This window comes from Ambystoma mexicanum, chromosome 11 (assembly GCF_040938575.1).
Source record: "Ambystoma mexicanum isolate Mex_15411 chromosome 11, UKY_AmexF1_1, whole genome shotgun sequence".
Taxonomy (NCBI): Eukaryota; Metazoa; Chordata; class Amphibia; order Caudata; family Ambystomatidae; genus Ambystoma; species Ambystoma mexicanum.
Window position 1 is genome coordinate 1363471110 of NC_090934.1, and position 17823 is coordinate 1363488932.

At 45.6% G+C, this 17823-nt stretch overlaps 1 protein-coding gene across 8 annotated transcripts in view; it reads right to left on the reverse strand.

Moving 5' to 3' along the window:
* The window catches only part of TJP1 (tight junction protein 1), a 2827266-nt gene that overhangs the window by 399326 nt on the left and 2410117 nt on the right, over positions 1 to 17823 (reverse strand). For 6 of the 8 annotated variants that reach the window (XM_069624931.1, XM_069624932.1, XM_069624930.1 and 3 more), the window contains 2 exons: positions 3628 to 3984; positions 3102 to 3344 (listed from right to left, as the gene is read on the reverse strand). In XM_069624931.1, coding sequence (XP_069481032.1) covers positions 3102 to 3344; positions 3628 to 3984 — 600 coding nt within the window. The remainder of the gene's footprint in view (positions 1 to 3101; positions 3345 to 3627; positions 3985 to 17823) is intronic. The other 2 variants (XM_069624936.1, XM_069624933.1) reach the window with 1 other exon arrangement.

The following is a 17823-nucleotide window of genomic DNA, read 5'->3' on the forward strand; positions in this document are numbered from 1 at the left end:
TCAGGATTCAAGAAAAGCGCAGGAACAACTTGTAACATCTTATTATGCAGCACGCTAAAAGCAAACGTATTGCAAAACAAGCTACATCTATATGCTGTATACATTGACTTCACTCAAGCCTTTGACCGAGTGGAAAGATCAATACTATGGGACAAATTAAAAGCGTGGCAATGTCCCGAGGAGTTATTAGCCCCAATCCAAGCATTACATTGTGACACCTCAATGAAAGTGCGTCTGAATCATAATGGACTGCTATCAGACGAAATTCATAGCACTCGAGGTGTAAAACAAGGATGCCCGCTAGCTTCTGCACTCTTCCTGACTTATATTGGCGACATTAACTGTATAAACGAAACAACCAGAGCATTTCCGCCAAAGCTGGGCCAAATGAAGATCGGACACCTTCTGTACGCCGACGACCTAACCATATTTGATCAGACAGAAATAGGTCTGCAGCGTAAACTCGACGCGTTACAAATCTATGCCACAAAAAACCACTTAGAAATAAATACGAGCAAAACCAAAGTCATGATTCTCCAAAACACCGATAACAAAAGAAATCAACAAAGAAAAAAGTTTAAATGGCATTTGGGTGACATCGAGCTTGAGATCGTTGCACAATGCAAATACCTAGGAGTACTAATGGACAGCTCTCAAAAGGAAACAGCTATGCAGACAGAACTTTATGCAAAGACTAAGAAACTAGCTGCCCAAGCCAAATTTGTGGATGGCAAATTTGGAAAATTCTCGCTAGTACCAACCATCAATTTCTATAAAATGAAAGTGGTACCGTCAATTACGTATGGCGCAGAAGCGATGCCCACCTTGCCAACAAGTTTATGGGCCAAATTGGAAGCGCTGTTTTGGCGCACTGTACTACATCTGCCACGGTCAGTATCAGGGTCAGCAATCAGGCGTGAGCTGAGTCTACTATCGTTAGAATGTACAGTTCTCTGCAACTCCCTCATGCTGTACAGAAAATGTCTACTTGCACACAACAATGAAGCTTTCAAGCTAATAAAACGCGAAATGATCAGCAGAAAATGTAAAATGCTAAACGATTGGCAAGTTAAAAATCAATTAATCATGAGGAGTATTGCATGCGAAGATCATGAGCTCATAAGCAATCCATGCAAAATATTAAAAAAACTAAAAGACAATGACTGGGCCATGACAATAGATAACGCATCTAAACTGAAACTCACGTCGCATCTCCCAGGGAACACTCTAAAAAGGAATGAGTTACAAAGATATGTCATCCAATGCCCAAGCAAATACACACGAACCGCAATCCTGCGTGCACGGCTAAACCTGTATAAAACAAGGGAGATCCTACACATCCGTGGACAAGCTACAACAAATGGATGCCGCTTCTGCACAACCAATTCTGACCCCCCAAAAGAAACTCTAAGGCACTTAATCATGAGCTGCTCAGCTACAGCCAGCATCAGAACACACTATCTTGCACCCATGGCAGGATTTGACATTTTGGCAGAAGAAGCGACATGGTGGGCGCGACTAATAGGAGGAGAAAGAACTACATGGCAAATTGCATTGGCACAAATGGTCCGATACATCGAAAGCAATCTACTAAATAAAAATGACAAGCAATAGACCACCGAACCTGACAAAACGGACGTTGCAAAACATAGTCTACTGCGCGAATCTAACAACGAACTTAACAACAAAAGAGCGCAAACCCTGGCAAAGCTCTCTGATGACACCGATGTTGACAGAACTCACAGTCCGTATTGTAAAATCTTTTTTTTGATCAAACAATAAAAAAAAAAAAAATATGAGGTATTGCCCGCCAAGTTCTACCAAGCAAACATCTCCACCTCTTGCAGCCAACATGGACAACTATATTCCCCATGTTGAGCCAATATTGAATAAATCCAACCATTTGGCCAAATGTACAATGAGTGAGCTAACACTCTTGGATGTTCCTGTCAGATAACCTATGCATAGAAGCTGAGAGAAGCTGAGAACTGCGATGTCACTCCTCACGTATTAGACATGCAGATCATCACTGAGGTCTTCGACTAGCATCTAGAGTCAGATTCCATATCGTGAGCAACACCCTTGTGATCAATCCAGTCCAATAGCGGGAAAACTGAAATTGGAAGGTAAAAGGCTACAAATATAAAAATGAACTGCTTTTTCAGAATCAAACCAGTCTCTGATTGCATGTATGCAACTGTGTTAGTCTAAGTAAAAGGTCCATTAGCCTTTAACATGCAGGGAACTACCACCAATTCCAAATGACAATGCTTTATATCTCTATGGCTTAAGGTGCAATTAATAGCTTACTGCATTCTATTGGTAGCATAAAACAATCCTAAAGTAATCCCTGATGCATAAAGCTGTGAACTGATAAAATGAAAGTTTATAAAAGAAAGCAAGCAGGTCTGAATCGGATTAGAAAAGTGTGCTAATGCATTCTGAAACAGAAAACTCCATGCTGCTAAATTAAAAGTAATTTTGAAAATGGGAGCTAACATCCATTGTATCGCCACCTTTATTAACAATTTACTCCCATACTTTCAAACTAACACTTTCACAAACTAAGAAGCATGAATTTGAACTAGTGAATTAAGACAAAAATCAGTATAACAATGTTCAATACATAACAAATAGGGTCACATCCTACAAGGCACAACATAGAGCCAATGTCCATTCAGAAATAGGTGACAAAATGAAGCTCTGTGACACAATGTTATGTCCTTACAATGAGCAGAGCGGACATACCTTCAGTGAATAAAATGCTGAACTAGTAAGCACTGTTTACTCAGAGTGGGAGGCCGCAGCCCGATCTTCATCCATATGAGCACAGAGCATAGTTTGGGAATGATGCAAAGGAGAACAGTGCCCCTTACAAACCCTCCCTCCCAAATTCAAAGAACACTATTTCTTAAATGAGTTTGAGTGAATTCTTAAAGTGCACATTTAAGTAATGCAAGCAAAAAAATAAAGAAAATGACCCAGTTATTATGAGATTAGCCTGGTTAACAGACAGAAGACTTGAATGCAAGACAAAGCAAACTATCTGAAGCAAGCATGCATGCAATCAGTAAATTAGTGCAAGAAAACAGCACAAGTACCTTTGTTGGGTCTACGTGCAGCGTGAATGATGCAGGCTCTTGATCCCGTTGCACTACATTAGTAGACTCAGTGCTTGGCGATCTTATGGGGCCAGCTTGTAGATAGGAGTTGAAAGGGACTGGATTAGGCTCCTCCGACCTAAGAGTTAGGGTTACAGTAGGACTAACAGCAGCTGATGAGTTTGCAGAGTTTGAGTCGGGCGACTGGGAAGGGTATGGGACTGCAGGTTGGGCCTCAGCTTTCTGTGGAGTGTTTAAAATATCCAGTTCATTTAGAACGCTTAAGAGTCACCAAAAAGCATATTTTAGAACAATCCAAAAATAACCAACTTTTAGCAGGCTCATGTATTAAGATTTTCAAACAAAATTAAACCTGTTTGATGCATGACTTTAAAGTCCCAAAATTAAGATAGCATTCAGCTTTAATCGGTATGAAATCAAATATTATTCATTCAATTTTCTCATTTCTAGTAAACACATTTGAAAGCAGAAATCTTCTTAGTTTTAAGTAAGGAGTGTTGCTTACCTGCTGAGATGGTGCAATTTTAGAAACTGGGGAGTCTGTTCTGAGAATTGGATGCGGCTGAGCCTGCGGTGGTGGGTAAGGAGGATATGCTTGGTTGTCATGATGAAGTCCAGATGTGTCCTCTCTAACAGGCTCAGATGAGCGGGTGATCGCAGAATTAGGCAGCACTTCAGGCTCGTCATTAAGAGTTTCATCCAGCTCCTGATCAGTGTAGGCACCACCTTCTGTATCTGTATCTTCATAGTCTGATGTATGTCTGCTGTCTGTGCTATACATTGAATATTCACTTCCTGGTGCAGACAAGTAGGATAGACGATCATCATGCAAATCGAGGTCGTCCTCGGATGCCCCTTCTGCCTACATCAAATAAAGGCACATTAGAATCATTTTAAAAAGTTGTAGTGACATTGGCTTCCGAAAGCTGTTAGATATGTTTTGCATGGTTAGCGTACAGTGCAGGAGGCAAGGGTGGGCAATCGCCAATTCAACAGCTGTGTGTGCAACCTCAATGAACGTTTGCATTAAGCACATCTCAAATTAATAAAATGCCTACATTGCACAATGGTAATATCTCTTAAAAATCAGATGATGTACTGGTGAATTTCTTTTCTAGTTCATATATTTACAGTGAAAACAACTTTCAATTTGCATTCTTCAGGGGTATGTCGCACCTGAACTCAGATGCCCAATACTGCCGCAAAATTATCCAACTAGACACTCTGAAGGACTCCTAAGGAAAATATATTTCACACAACTGTGGTGGGAAGTGGAACCAAATTGGGACTGCTTCCCAACAATGTTCACTGCATGTGTCCATGACAACTCTGTTTACAAGACCTACAGAACACTAACAAATTGTGTTTCTACACACAGCTTTAAATATAACGAAATTCTCCTGATAGGCAATTTATGTAGTTGATGTTTGGCTGTAAAAGGCTAAACAGGAACCCTGCCACTAAAACAAAGCATATATTAAATTGTTCATGTCTGCAGATCCATATCCATATCCTTACTCATTCCACTGGCCCACCTCTCTCTTGGCACCCATGTCCAAGACCCAAAATATGATGCTCCCAAAGGCAATTCTGTGGTCCTACATGGTGCGGACAACACTGAAATCATAATTACCTGTAACTTGGACACTATTTTCATTATCGAGCTGTAGCTCAATGCTAGATCAAAAAAACATATCCCCATATCCCGTCCCTTCAAGCTATAGCTCCCAATGAGTGGAGAGTGTCTGAAGGGTCAGTGGTGGCTTCAAAGCCCTCCACAAATTACATTGCACTGCCACTTCCCCCTCAGTGTCAGCCAAACCGCAACAGTGCTTTGCATTTTCCACCCTCTGGGCACTGCCACATTTCTAAGACATATCTTTAAAGTTTTTGTCAGCATCAGCCTGCAATTCATCAGATCTATGTGATAACAAACAAAAGCCGAAAACACTGAACATTTCCCTGCAATTATATGTGGGGGATACCCCCTGCGCGCCTCCCCTATACACCCCTTATATTTTTCTTATAAACCTAAACCACACCTGCAAGCATACAATAGCAGGGAAATATGGATTTTGAAAATTGACATTTTTACATTTTACATTTTTAACTTCGCAGTAATGACATAAGCAGCTCATATACTTTCTTCTTCAGCGATGTTATCATCCCTAGCACTCAAAATACAAAATCATCAATAAGGCTTTCTTCGACTTTATCGACACTACAGGTATTAAACACCACATCACAGACCCTAACCCGCCTCAAGGGCAGCACGCTACATGTATCCCACTTGTGAATTGGCATGCCCCTCTCCAGCTGTATAGGAACGATTATGCTGCAATCTAATTCTTCTCACTGGCACAATACGTTTCAAACATTGAGGACAACCACCACCAACGTCAATTTCTCAACGCTCTTTCAAGGACTTGAAGAGAGGGTCCCTGGGATGCCCCTCTTTACTACCATAAGCATGACATCCCAAAGAGCTAGAAATCAAGTTGCCAGTCACTGTTTGGCCTGCCCCCAGGAGGGCCAGTGACATCAACATATACTAACAGATATTCTCTCAGACAACCATTCAAACCTTATCCAGAGGACCTCTTCCTGGATACAGGTGCCTTATTGATCATGGATGGCGGTGCCTCACTGGACCTGATCAACTAATGACAAGTGTCTAGCTGTGATGATGTCATTAGAGACACCACGACATAGTAATGTTAGGCATGAAGCAAACTTGCATCCCTGCACAAAGTTACACGCGAGCGCACATGAAGAACATGCTTACACAGTTCTGTAGAGGACAGATACATAGACATATGGTTGAAAGCCTTTATTATTTCTCATTAGCCAAACACAGAAATGCAAGGAAACAAGGGATTCAGAGCAAGCTTGCAGATGCTTATTGCAACTAACCATATGGAACTACAGGACCGTGTAATGGACCTGGAAGAGCCAAAATACTACTAACCTATAAGAAGAATTGCACCATATAGCAACTATATCATAACTATTGTAGAATTACATGAAGCCACAGGCCTCAGGTCGACAGGCAAAGAAAAGCACAATTAAGCTGCATGAAGCACCAAATCAGGGCTCACCACCAAGGCCAGAGACACAGAACATTCCTAAGCACCAGAGACAAGGAACCTCCTGCAAAATTGCAGAATAAATCCTCACTAATTGCAGACCAGAAAGGTCAATTTTGCGGTCTTCACCCACGTGGTGCAGCTGAGCCAAACAATGGGTCATTTACTCGTGATGGGAAGAGAAGCGGTTCCCAGTGAAGAAGACAGTGATGCATGTGTTTTAGAACATTGCAACCCGGCAGGCATCTCTAAGGCAAAGTCATAATACTGATAGCAACAACAGGGACACAATCTTTCTCATCACCTTGAGACGGTACACAAAGCGCTGAGAAGAGAGCTGGGTCCCAGGCCTGGGGAGACCAGCTCCAGCCAATCAGGGTACACAAATCCAGGGGTGGATGGCAAAGGGAAAGGGCCAATGGTAATCCTGCAACCCTGCAACAATGTAATAGAAAGTTTCTGGGGAAGGTTCAGGCAAGCCACCTGACATGAGAGGACCAGATAGCTAACATCTATGTGTGCTGGCTATAGGCAATACCACTCCAACCACCCAATCATGCATGCTCTTAGGCTTTTGGGGGAAGGGCCCTGACTTGCAACGTCAGAACTCGTCAAAGGTCCCGGATACAGGCTCAGGAGCTGTGATTGCTGGAAAATTCAGTTTTTCCTGTACGATCCCTGTCCGTTATGCCCGTGGCTGAGTCTTCCGTCTGTATACCGGGGGAGGGCTAGTTGGGCCCTGGGTGCTCTGAACCGTGAATGTGTGGTGTGAACCCAAGCACTCTTCAGACTTCTATTACTGAAGTCTTGATGGTCAACCTCTGATCCCCAACAGCCATCTCATGCGGTGCAATAGGCGTCACCTCCCTAGCCTCCACTTTTAGCCACAATATATGAAATCACTGGCCAGGCAGAAAACAAGGATGGGACAGTGGGTGTCTAGGTAGCTCTGAGGGGAAACTCGGTATACAATTGTTACGATTTGCTCCTTGCAGATGCTAAATGGGGGCCTTCCTCAGAGCCCGAATGACTGCCCACCCTAATTCTCCTAGGTCACAGTACAATGTTTGAAGGGATAGATAAGGGGTGACGCAGTAGGGGTGATCGACAGTCAATAGTACACTGGGGCTACCAATAAAACAAACACACACGTTCAACATAGCACACAGGACAAGCACAGCGCTTGTGAGCAGGCTTGCAGTGAGATTTACGGCATAAGGATTCACATGCTCATGAATAAAGAATGCATACCAGTACACACATGCACAACCATGGGAGGTGGCAAAGGCTCAACATAATCATCTCTTACCTCCCCACCAGGCTCACCTTCAAGCGAACAGGTTGCGCAGCACTGCTTGGCCGACTCTGGACTCCTCCTTGGAATCCCTGTCGACAGAGCAGAACTTTGTGTAGGTGTGCGTCGACCTCCACGTAGCCGCCCAGATGTCCAACAGGGGCACACCAGACGGGAACGCCGTAGTTGCAGCAATCACTCTGGTCGAATGGGCTCTCGGACGGCAGGCAACGGTCGGCCAGGCAATGGGTGATGCAGCCGGAAAGCCACCTGGAAGTGGAAGCCTTATAGAGGGCCTTCCCATGGTTCACAGGGCCAAAGTTCACGAAAAGTTGTGATGTCTTCCGGAAACTCTTTGCACGGTCCACATAACTTCAGCACTCTAGCCACACCCAGTGAGTGCAAAGTCCTCTCGGCCGGCGACAAAGGAGTCAGAAAAAGCACAGGAAACACCAAGGGCTTGTTTAGATGGAGGTCCGACGGCACCTTGGGCATGAAGGAGGGGTGTGTCCGCAGCACCACCCTTGTGTCGTGAAATGTCAAATAAGGTGGCTTACAGAACAGAGCCTGTATCTCACCCACTCGTCATGCAGATGTGATTGCCACGAGGAAAGCGTTCTTCCACAATAAGAACTTCAGTGGAACTGTCTGCATAGGTTCCAATGGAGGGCCCATGAACCTAGTCAGCACCACAATGAGCTCCCACGCAGGTGCTGGAGACTTCACCGGTGGGAACCAACGGAACAGTTCTTTAATGAACTCCTTAACCAGGCGGTGTGACAATAACGACTGTCCTGGAGATCTGGTGTAGCAGGAGATAGCCACCAGATGAACTTTGATGGAGGCATGGGCCAGTCCTGCTTTGGCCAACAGCAGCAAATACAGCAGCATCTGTGGATGGCACCAAACGGCAAACCTCGTCCATTTATGTCCGTAACATTTAAGAGTAGATAATACCCTGGCCTTGGCAAGCACCTCCTTGCAATTCGCAGGGAGGTTATAACCCCCAAACTCTAACGCTGCAGGAGCCAGGCCTTCAGGTTCAGCGATCCTGGTTCGTGATGCAGAATTGCGCCTCCTTCTCTGGCTAGAAGATCTGTGACCACTGGAAGCTTGACTGGAGGGGACGCTGACATGTCGAGAAAGTCTGTGTACCAGATTTGCCTCGGCCACGCCGGTGCGACGAGGATCATCCTGCACCAGGACCGTCCGAGTTGATTGACTAGTCGAAGAAGCAACGGCAACGTAGGGAACGCATACAGAAACAGGCCGTCCCAGGGGAATGGGAATGCTTCCCCCCATGCTCCCCGGCTGGGGAAACCTGCTGGCGAACCTCCGACACTTGGTGTTGCAAATAGATCGATCTGAGGATTGCCCCATCTGCGGAGCAGGTGATCTACTTGGTCCTGCCGAAGCTCCCACTCATGGCAAGAGAGCAGCTCCCTGCTCAGTGAGTCAGCGACGGTGTTCTTCACTCCTGCCAGATGAAACCAGATGAGTAACATCCCCTGCGCGACGACAGTGCCATAGGTCCTACGTTTCTCTCGAGAGCACCAGGGATCTGGTCACCCCCTGCTTCCTGATGTAAAACATTGTGGTGGTATTGTCCGTGAAGACCCGCACCACCTTGCCCTTGAGGAACGGAAGGAAAGACTTGAGGGATCAAAACACTTCCCGCAGATCCAACACGTTGATGTGCAACGTTTTCTCCTCCGCTAGCCACAGGCCTCTTGCGTGGAGACTTTGGTCCGAGCTCCACATCCTTCCAGGGAGGCGTCCATCGTGACTGTCTCCTGGTGCTGTGGGGTCTGGAAATCTGTGCCTTCGAACAAATGTATGCAAACCCCCCACCACTGTATCACTCGACAAACTCTCGTCAAGTGTGATTCTGTCCTTGAAGCTTCCCGACACTTGAATCCAATGGGTGTTGAGGAACTCCTGTAGGGGACGCATCCGTAGCACCCAATGAGGTATATGCATGACCACATCATGCCGAGCAAAGACTTGATGGACCTCACCCATGCCATCTTCAGGGTCAACAGCCGTTGTACCTTGCCCAAGATGGCCGCTATCCTCTCCTCCGACGGAGACGCCAAGCACGACACTGTGTTGAGTTGGGATCCACGAAACAGTGCGCCCTGCGATGGAATGAAGCAGGACTTTGCATAGTTCACAGAGAAGCCTAGATCCGTCAGTAGGCGCATGGTCATCGCTGTGCGGTCAACTACAATCTCCTTCGAGCTGGCCCGGATAAGCCAGTCGTCCAGATAAGGGTAGATGTGAATCCCCCGTAGTCACAGCTGCGCCGCCACTGGCGCCATGCACTTGGCGAAAACCCTTGGAGCCGACTTCAATCCGAAGGGAAGGGCTTTGAATTGGTAGCATTTCCTTTGCACCACAAAACACAGGAATCTGCGGTGCCCCTTGTGAATGGGGATGTGGAAGTATGCATCCTCTAAGTCCAATGATCACAGGAAGCCCCCCTCTTCCAGCTGTCCGAGCACATGTTGAAGAGTAACCATGTGGAATTTTTGGGACTTGGTTTGTTTGTTCAGTCGATGAAGGTCGAGAATCGGCCTCCAGCCCCCCCGGTCTTCTTTCTGATGAGAAAGTACCAGAGTACACTCTGGAGCCCCAGAGCCTCTTCAGGACGAGCTCTATTGCGCCTTTCCTTAGCATGGCCTGCACCTGCAGCAACAGCTGATGGACGTGGTTTTCCTGCCAGGCCACTGGCGGTATTCTAGGACATTTCAGTTGAAATTACAGGGTGTGTCCGTGGGCGAGAGCGGCCAGCACCCAACTGTCGGTGGAGATGGTCTTTCACATGCCGACGAAGTTCGCCAGCCGGCCTCCCAACATGGTGCATGGGTGGGGGACCGACACCCCGGCTGGTTCAATCCTGTTTGGACGTTGAAGGGCCGCCTTGGGGACCCTGGCGACGTCTTCCGAAGGCCTTGTGGCGGCCCCTGTTGCTCTCCTGGTCTGAATCGCGGGAGGGTTGGCGGTAAGAAGAGGATCCCACGCCGAAACCCCTGGAGGATCCTTGGTACTTGCTGCCTGAGGTCCAAAAGGATGGCTGAAAAGTGCCCAAAGCACATGCCGTCTCTGTGTCCGCCTTTATGGCTTGGAGAGACTCATCCACAGCCTTCCCGAACAAATTGTCCCCAAAGGGCATGTCCAGCACCTTCGACTGAACGTCCTGCCAAAAATTAGTGTCCTTGAGCCAGCCACGACGACGAAGGCAAACGCTGTTTCCCATTTGACGGAATCCCGCGTCGGCAAGGTCCGTGGCCACCGTGATGGGGTGGTCCGACGCCACCTCGTCTTCCTGCAGAATTTCCAGTGCCTCCGACCTCTTGTCGGGGAGGAAGTCCAGGATGGGAGCGATCTTGATACACAACTCCGGGTTGTAACGAGCAGCGAGGGCGTTGACGGCCTTGATGGTAGTTGCTGCAGAATAGATGACCCGTCGTCCCATGGCATCTAATTTATTGCCCTCGCTGACTGGTGGGGTGGAAGCCGTCGAGATCGAACCACCCGAGGACTTCTTCCTAGCATCCGCAGACACCACAGAGTCTGGAGAAGGCTGGGCCCATAAGCACTTGGGCGCAGAGTCCGGCACCCTGTACTACTTCTCGAGGCGATCCCTCTTTGCCGGGGTCGTGGAAGGGTGCTTCATGAGAGACAAACCCTTGTTCCAACTGTCATCCAGGAGTGGGACCGAGAGGATGGTCTTCCTCTTTGCATCTCTGCTCTGATATAGGAAGCCTTCCTTCTCTGGAGCGAGCTGAAAGTTGACGCTCTGGAGATCGAGAGGAACGAGCCAATCATGTCTGGCATCAGAGACGAGAGGCCCCCTAACCAGCCGTCATCGTCCATTCCAGTCGTCTCCGTCTCATACCCCACGAAGGGGGGGGGGGGGAGGGGGTTGGGGGGTGCCGGGGGCGATGGGTGGCAAGGAGGTGGAGGGTGTATTCTCCTTGGCCAGGGGCCAGTGTGAGGGAGGTGGGGGTATCGGCCGGCGCCGCGGGCTGGGCCGCCGGTGCAATAGGCATCCTTGTCCGGCTCTCCAATACCAGAGTATGCAGTTCCCAAAGGATGTCCACCGAGAGGTCTGTATGAGGTACCAGAAGTGGGGGTGGCAGCGGAGGTGTAGGCGGAATAGGCTGCTGGGGCACCGGCTGGGAGCCAAGACCATTGTCGCCTTGCTGCTCTTCCTTGACGCTGTCCTCGCCCTCGTCAGCGCACTCGTTTTAGGGCCTGCTTCCTACGTTTTCCTCCTCCTGGATGGTTGCAGACCGGTGAGGTCCTATTCAAAAGAGATATCCGTACCCTGGAGGGCCACTGCATCCCCTCCCCCTTCTTTGCATCTAGCGGTGAAGGTCTCTGGGAGATAACAGGCATCCTCTTCTCCAGGGTCTTCTCTACGGGCCGGAATGCAGCCTCCCTTCCTGGGAGGAAGGGACACCCTGGTCTCATTGGTCGCGTCCTGTGGGATCATCTCAGCAGCCTTCGCCAGAGACGCTGCCACCACCTCGATGGAAGGCTGGGCCTTCGCCAGGTGCACCAGTGCAGCCTTGTCCTGCATGGCCTTCTGCTTAGGGGGAGGGTTCAAGCCCCGCTCCCCTGTGGACTTGGCTGAAGATCCTGAGCGTTGACTGGTGATGGAGGCTTTCTGAAACTCCTCACATATGACAGACAAACATCCTACCAGCATTAGCATAACATATCTTGCCCCTCCATCTGTCTCTCTCAGAGGGGACCTTCCGTGCATTATTCAAAATAGGCACGATATATCCACTACTCAAATAAAAAATTAGGACCCCAGACGACCTTGGAAATATGTCACCATCTGTGAGGGGAGATTTCTCTGTGTGTGAAATCACCTCTCCCTGTGAGTCCTGCAACACTGTTTGTCGGACACCTGGATTTTTTTGTCTAATTCTCCTGGTTGAGTGGGGACCTTTTTCCCCACTCACCCCTCCTTTTTTGGGCATTTTAGGCATCTACTCTTTAGTGAAGCATACACAGCACCCCGCAGTGTTGTCAGAAGCTCCTAGAGCTTCTGCTTCATTGCTTCTTTTCTTTCCCTGACACTCAGTTACCAGGGCAGGGGGATACACTTTATCCTATCTGTGTTTTCTCTTGCGAGATCAGCACACACTACCCTATGTGGAGTGCTGAGGGGGTACAGTGTATCCATTTCCTCACCCCTCCTGTAAATTTGTTACTGTGACAAGCCCATCTGTTAAGGCTGGTGGCAGCTTACCTTTTATACAACTTTTGTTGTACTTTCTATTGCAGGCTGCACTGGCAGCCCCGATAAAGGCAGGCAATTTAAAAAAGGGTGACCTTACTTTTTAAGCTCTGAATAAGATGGCTTGTCCTTTCTGGATACTTCTATCACTCTGGGCAGGGGAAGGTCCCTTTGTCCTAGGCAAGCTTCACATAGGAAGCCCACAAAGATTCCCCGAGTGTCTGGCGAGATAGGAAGTGGGCGAGGTTGACCAAATATCCCCTGCCTTTTGCTCTGCAGTATGCTTGCCTGAAACCAATTCAAACTAGGAGGCTGAATGCTCTTATTGGTCAGCCACCTCAAGTGTGAAATGGTACATGGGATTGATTGGTCGACTCAGCTGGTGTTCCTGCTCTCACCAGGACAAATTTGGAGGTCCTGGATTAGAAACCCAGAGTCGACCACTTGAACAAGAAGATTACAAAGAGGATAAAGGAAGTCGTCGGCACTTCCAACGACACCCAGAGCATGTTGAGTCGCTGCTGCTGCTGCTAGGACCTCATCACTCCAACCATCAGGGAAGATCTGAAGGCTACTTCTAGACTGGTGGGCCTTATCAGTCTGGGACGGCCTACAATTTAGACCATCCCCAGAATAGCTGAAACTTCTAGGGCCTGCAAAACTCCAATTCCTGGGGTCCTGTGCTGCATGTTGGTAAAGCGTCTAAGGAAGCATGGTTTTGCCTGCAACCTCAAAGGCATATTTCTAAGCCTGCAACAACTTGATTCGGCTCCAGAGAGTTACTGAGTAAGATTTTCATTTTTTTTTTTAACTTTGTATATGGTTTAAAGAAAGAAAAACCTCTACAAACATTTTCAAGCGATATCAACATTAAACATCAAGACCTCAAAATCTTTGACATTTAAATTGAAGTATTACAATACAACATCCTTGTTTGGATTAAACACACATATATAAGATTAGGAAGGTTTAGCAAAGTATTATTCAAAATGCAATTTGTGCAAAATAAAGGCTAAACAGGTGATTGTAAAAGTCGAACACAAACCATCCTATTAAAACAAAGACATAAAATTAGGACATTTTAGTAAAATGTGCAAAAATGTAATTTGTACAAAATAGAAGCTAAGCAATTGATTCTAAAAATTGAACACACAAAACTCCCTTTTAAAAACGTACAAACGCACTAAAATGAGATTTGACAATGTTAAGAACATAGTTAAAGAACTACATAGAATCAGTTTAAAGTGGACCAGTATGAGCTGCCACAGTTATGCTAATCAGTGTGAATACCATCTGCTTACTATATGTTCTTTATCAAGATTTAGCTTTGAAGTTCAAACAGGGCCACAAGCAAAATAACTAACCTATAGGCTATAACCGCAATACAATAATAAAACCAAATATATATAACATTTTAGTTAAACGTTTCATGGCACTACATGCCCCTTCACTGACATAATAGCTCTTTTATAAAGGTCAGCAACCTCCTGAGTGCTGGTCCATGCAAAGTATTCTCCCCTCATATACACCAAATCCAGATGAATTCCCTAGAAACTTTAGTTTCCCCAATATTGAACTCGTCAAGTATCAACATTCGCATAGATTCAAAATGGGAAAACAAAAAAAAAAAAAAAAAATCACCAGATGCTTCAAGGTTCCCGTATCTGTGGTTGACAAACAGAACCTACACAATCCATTATTTGCTTGCTTGTGGTGCCAGTGGCGTACTCGCTCAAGAGTATGAAATTGATTTAATTTGAACCTAAGGAATAGATCTCAAGTCTTGTTCCAGGGGAAAAATTATAAACACTTTGATCGGGGTTTCCCCTTTTTCACAAAGCGAGCTTACTCCTTGCACAATCTATATTGGTTATTGGCCTCAATCATACCCTTCCAATAGAATTCATAATGTATTTTTTTTTACATGCAGTAAGCATAAACCAAGGTCATCCATATTGACATTGATTCTAGCTAGAAAGTTCTGCATTTTTACATTCAATTTAACAATTGATTTTGGACATGAGTCATTAAGCATCTGAACAAGATCTTGATATAAGGAATTACATGGCGGATGGCGTGAGCATTTTTGCATAATTCATTAACATCCGCCATTGATGTTTAGAACAGAGGGAACTAAGCCCTAGATCATGACGTAAAATTGGCAAAGCAGATGCTAAACCCAGTACTTTTCCAGATTCTGCCCTGCACCTTGTCTAGAATGTTGTTCAAGTCTAATAGGCACATGTCTAAGTCATATAGCAGAATAGGCTCAACTTTTAAAGTACAGAATTCAATAAGCGGCAGTGCTTTCTGTATATGATTTTCATCTGTGATTGCAACAGTCTGGCTTTGTGATTGAGAGCCATGGTCCACATATTTACAGAAGAACTATCGCAAAGATTGTATCCAAGATACCGTAGAGCAGGAGTCTGTTCTATATTAATGCTACCAATCGTCAATTTAAAAGACCGTAACTTCTTACTGGAGAAGATAACGCTAGACTTTGACAGATTAGCCTGAAGATTATGCTTAGAGGCATAACTAGTAAATACATTCATTTTATTTCGAAGTCCACAAGGGGTGTTATCAAAGAAAATCAGTTCATCTGCAAACGCCAAACAGTGCAGCCGGAGTTTGCCTAACCTGACCGGGAATATATTGTTTTTCCCCCAAATTTCATCCAGATCACACAGATATAGATTAAACAACGTGGAAGCTAAATTGCATCCCTGTTTAACCCCAATGAAAGTGGGAATCGGATGGGAGAGTGCGGCTTCCGAGTTGATACGTACCTGATAGGTAGTATTATAATGAAGCATTACCATTTCAGAGATCAAATGTGAAGGGACAGCCAACAATGGCATTTTCTGCCACAGAAAGTCACGGGTGACTCGATCAAACGCTGCAGTCATGTCTAAAAAGGCTTTATAGATGGGGCCAGAGTCAGCATGCTTAGTTGTTTCCAACAGGTGGGCCAGAATCGTTGCATTTAGAGACATTCCCATGTGTTTTCTGAATCCCACCTGAAATTTGGGAAGAGAATCGTGTAGCACTCAAGCTCCTTAAGAATGAGGACTGAAAATATGTTGTACTGCATGTCCATTAGGGCGATTGGCCTAAAATTCGCCAGAACTTGCAGATTTCCTTTTTTATAAATGGGTATAATAGCTGAACACCACGATTACGGAATTCTTTTTACAATGAAAATATGATCATACTTGGCCTTATGAATTTTGGCCTAATAGAGGGAGGGATCTGCTTGAAAGACACAAGGAATACCTTCTGGACTGGCAGCTTTAGAATGCTTAAGTTTAGCAATATTCCACTGGACATCTTCAAGTGTCCATGGACAGCGTTCCGAAAAATCATTTTATTTTCTACACTAAAGAAAACATCTTTGTAACATTGTGGAGGCTGAAATTTGTGCAAAATATATTGATGCCAAAGCTCTGATGAAATAGAGGATTTGAGATCAGAACTACCATGACATGCCGAGTTTCTCAAGACCGCCCACACATTCTTGGTATTGTGTTTGCACAAATGTGCTGATTATCTGCAATAAATAGTTTGTTTAATACTTTTGAGTCTATTTTTATAATGTTGACTGATCTGCATTTTGTGACTTCTATGTTGGAATGGGGTCAAGATGAGCGCTCTTAAGCTCATTGAATTGGCCACATCTTTGTTGGCAGTATGTTTGTGATTACGCCGTTTGTCAACATTGGCATGAAGCAGTGCGTTCAGATGGAATTTGATGAGAACCATTCCATTCCTCCAAGGTTTGAGTGTCCATCCCATAAAGATTCCTTTTTGATTCCCAGCGAATGGATTTGCTAACTCTATATGTTCCACTGAACAGATGAAGCCGGCCTGTCCATTTCAATTAAAGTGAGACCTGGTGCTCTTTGAAGAGTTTTTAGAGCTATGTTCACCTTTAAATTGATCGACGTGATCTCCAAGAGCAGTCACCAATCAACTGATTGGATACAAAGAAGAAGTCCATATAAGATCTTTTGGGTCCTCTTTGCCACGTACAATGGTGGTTTTGATGTTCCATATCAACTAACTGCATATCCCATTCCGCTAAAATCTGCACCCATCTAATACCTCTGTTCTTAGAAATAGTTTGTCCTTTGTTCATAGCTTAATAAATAGACTGACTTTCTTCACAGCAGGCAGAATTGAAATCCCCGCCAATAAACACCTGATCATTCGGATGACGTATAAACTCATTCTCCAGTATGGCATCAAACCGAGTGAAGATGGTTGCAATAGCCATGCACTTGCGCGTTCTCAACGTCACTGGGCCTAGTAAGATCGTTGTTTTTATTCTCCCCTGTTCCCCTTCCCTTTTCGCGCTCTGAAACAGTTGCTCTTGCCATAAGCGCCCAATTCAATAACCAAAAGTTCATCTGAAGCAGATATCTGTCTAGTGCTAGCATCCAAATTATTATCAACTAGAATAGCAAGGCCGCCATAAGGTCTCCCTGCAACGCCAAGTTTGGCTGGTTGCAAATAGGGAATTTAGCCATTGATGCAGAAATGCTGGCGCGTCAGTCTATTGTATGAACATGACTAATGGTTTTTGGCGTAGAGTCATGGAACTAGACCATAACAACAGGTTAGAGAAGCCACACAAATTCCAGGACTGAAATGTGATCGTTTTAGAGCTACGCTTGTGAGTTAGTCTTTTGAATTGCCAGAACACTATTCATGAGAGGCTCAAGCCATGACCAGTCCTTGATTGCACCAGCAATTGAAGAAAATTGCGCCCTCAATACTATTATTATTTTTCATTGTGCAGTTTCAGATTTTGGCCCATGGGGGTATAACCTTTACCTTCACCATTGGGTGTTTCATAGGTTTCTACAAACACCAGAGCCTCCTCCTTGGTCTTGAATAAACGTGGAATAAGTCCCAGATGCAATAGATCAGTCCTCTGCTCCCTTATCAGTTTCAAAATTATATGGCACTGAAATTGGCAAATCATGCAATTATGTGTTGACAGAGTTATCCAATCCATATCATGGGTGTTGGGACAGTTTTTCTGAAGTGCTACATCAA